The 1,374-nt window shown below is 53.6% G+C and overlaps 2 protein-coding genes across 2 annotated transcripts in view; both read left to right on the top strand.

Annotated features, from left to right (window-relative positions):
* LOC113215429 (uncharacterized oxidoreductase MexAM1_META1p0182-like) overlaps positions 1 to 1,374 on the top strand; it is a 17,711-nt gene that overhangs the window by 15,832 nt on the left and 505 nt on the right. The window lies entirely within an intron of this gene.
* Positions 7 to 935, top strand: LOC127749597 (uncharacterized). The gene is made up of 2 exons (XM_052268389.1): positions 7 to 550; positions 658 to 935. Exon 1 carries the CDS (start codon positions 72 to 74, stop codon positions 510 to 512), a length of 441 nt encoding a protein of 146 aa, XP_052124349.1. The 5' UTR covers positions 7 to 71; the 3' UTR covers positions 513 to 550; positions 658 to 935.

Genomic DNA, 1,374 nt, shown 5'->3' with positions numbered 1-1,374 from the left:
AGGGGAAAACAGAGATAATTTTAGCGGAGTTGCGCGTAGGTGGATCCCGAGGTGGATCCATTCATGGGGACATGTTGCGCCACCGGTCCCCACATGGGCGGAACTTCGGTGATACCATGCAGGGGTCCGTCGGCGTGGATCAGATCCTCCTCAAACATGTCCAACAATTCTGTGGTGGTGTTGGACACCCGGACGATCTGAACGGCGGCACCCTGCACCACGCCCTGCTGCCTGGCGTCCTGCTGGACGACGCCCTGCTGCTCGGCGTCCTGCAGAACGACGCCGTGCTGCTCGGCGTCCTGGACGACGCCTTGCTGCCCGGCGTCCTGCTGCACGACGCCTTGCTGCAGGCCGTCCTGCTGCACGACGCCTTGCTGCAGGCCGCCCTGCTGGACGACGCCCTGCTGGACGACGTCCTGCTGCACGACGCCCTGCTGGACGCCGCCCTGCTGCAAGGCAACATTCTGCTGGACATTCTGTTGGGGTCGGCCACGGCCAGTTCTAGGGTGTGACCCACGGTAGCAAAAGTTTTTGACAGTTGTTCTTAGAGGTATGGTCACATTTTTGTTTGCTCTCTGCTGAAACACCGACTGTACAAAGCCTAAAATGAAAACAAAAAATATAGTAGCGTCTTGACCGAAAATGTACTTATGGCAGATGTTCGAGGTTCCCTTACTGCTTACCCCTTGCCGCGGCAACTATGTGAGGTGATAGCTGCACTGTGCCATGCGCGCCAGTCCTGCTCAGAGCCGGATTCAGGCGAATGTCCCGAGGAACAAGGTGAGCAATAATTTCCAGGAACAATTTGCTCGGTCGATCGTGCAAATCCGCCAACATGGTGAGCACGGCACCATTTGCATACACTGCAATTCCTGGAGTCACCTGGATCTGTAATAAGAAATAAGGTTTATCTATGTTGCAATTTGGAAGAATATAAAAAGTCAGCAAAGCCGTTTGCCTATTTGTTCAGGGATTATCTAAAAAGTACGTCCGTCATTCGCCGTTGCGAACCAGCAAAGTTCAGCCTCTGCAGGCTCTCATAGCGCCTGGCAGCTAGGCAACATCTTGCCTAGAGTGCATGCGTGTAATGCGGGGTGGCCTACCCCGAGTCTCACAGGCGCCGAGTTCCCCAATACTAGTGAATATAAGGAAAACGGACGGAATATTCTAAACGATACTAAACCGACGAAATTTATAGAGTGAGTTCTTACATGGCCAGGAATGTCAGATTTCCAGCAGTTGAGAGAGTCCAGTTGCGCTTGAAGCTGTTGCTTGTGCTCCTCGGAGTACTTCTTCGGTCGCCGATCAGGAAGCTGGGGCTGAGCAGCCAACAGGGCATCTGGGAAAAAAACAGTTCTTTATTAAGAAACTCCG

The sequence above is a fragment of the Frankliniella occidentalis genome, unplaced genomic scaffold (assembly GCF_000697945.3).
Source record: "Frankliniella occidentalis isolate FOCC.00 unplaced genomic scaffold, Focc_3.1 Scaffold68, whole genome shotgun sequence".
Taxonomy (NCBI): Eukaryota; Metazoa; Arthropoda; class Insecta; order Thysanoptera; family Thripidae; genus Frankliniella; species Frankliniella occidentalis.
Note: the sequence above shows the minus strand (reverse complement) of the source record. Positions and strands in the feature narration are given on the sequence as shown.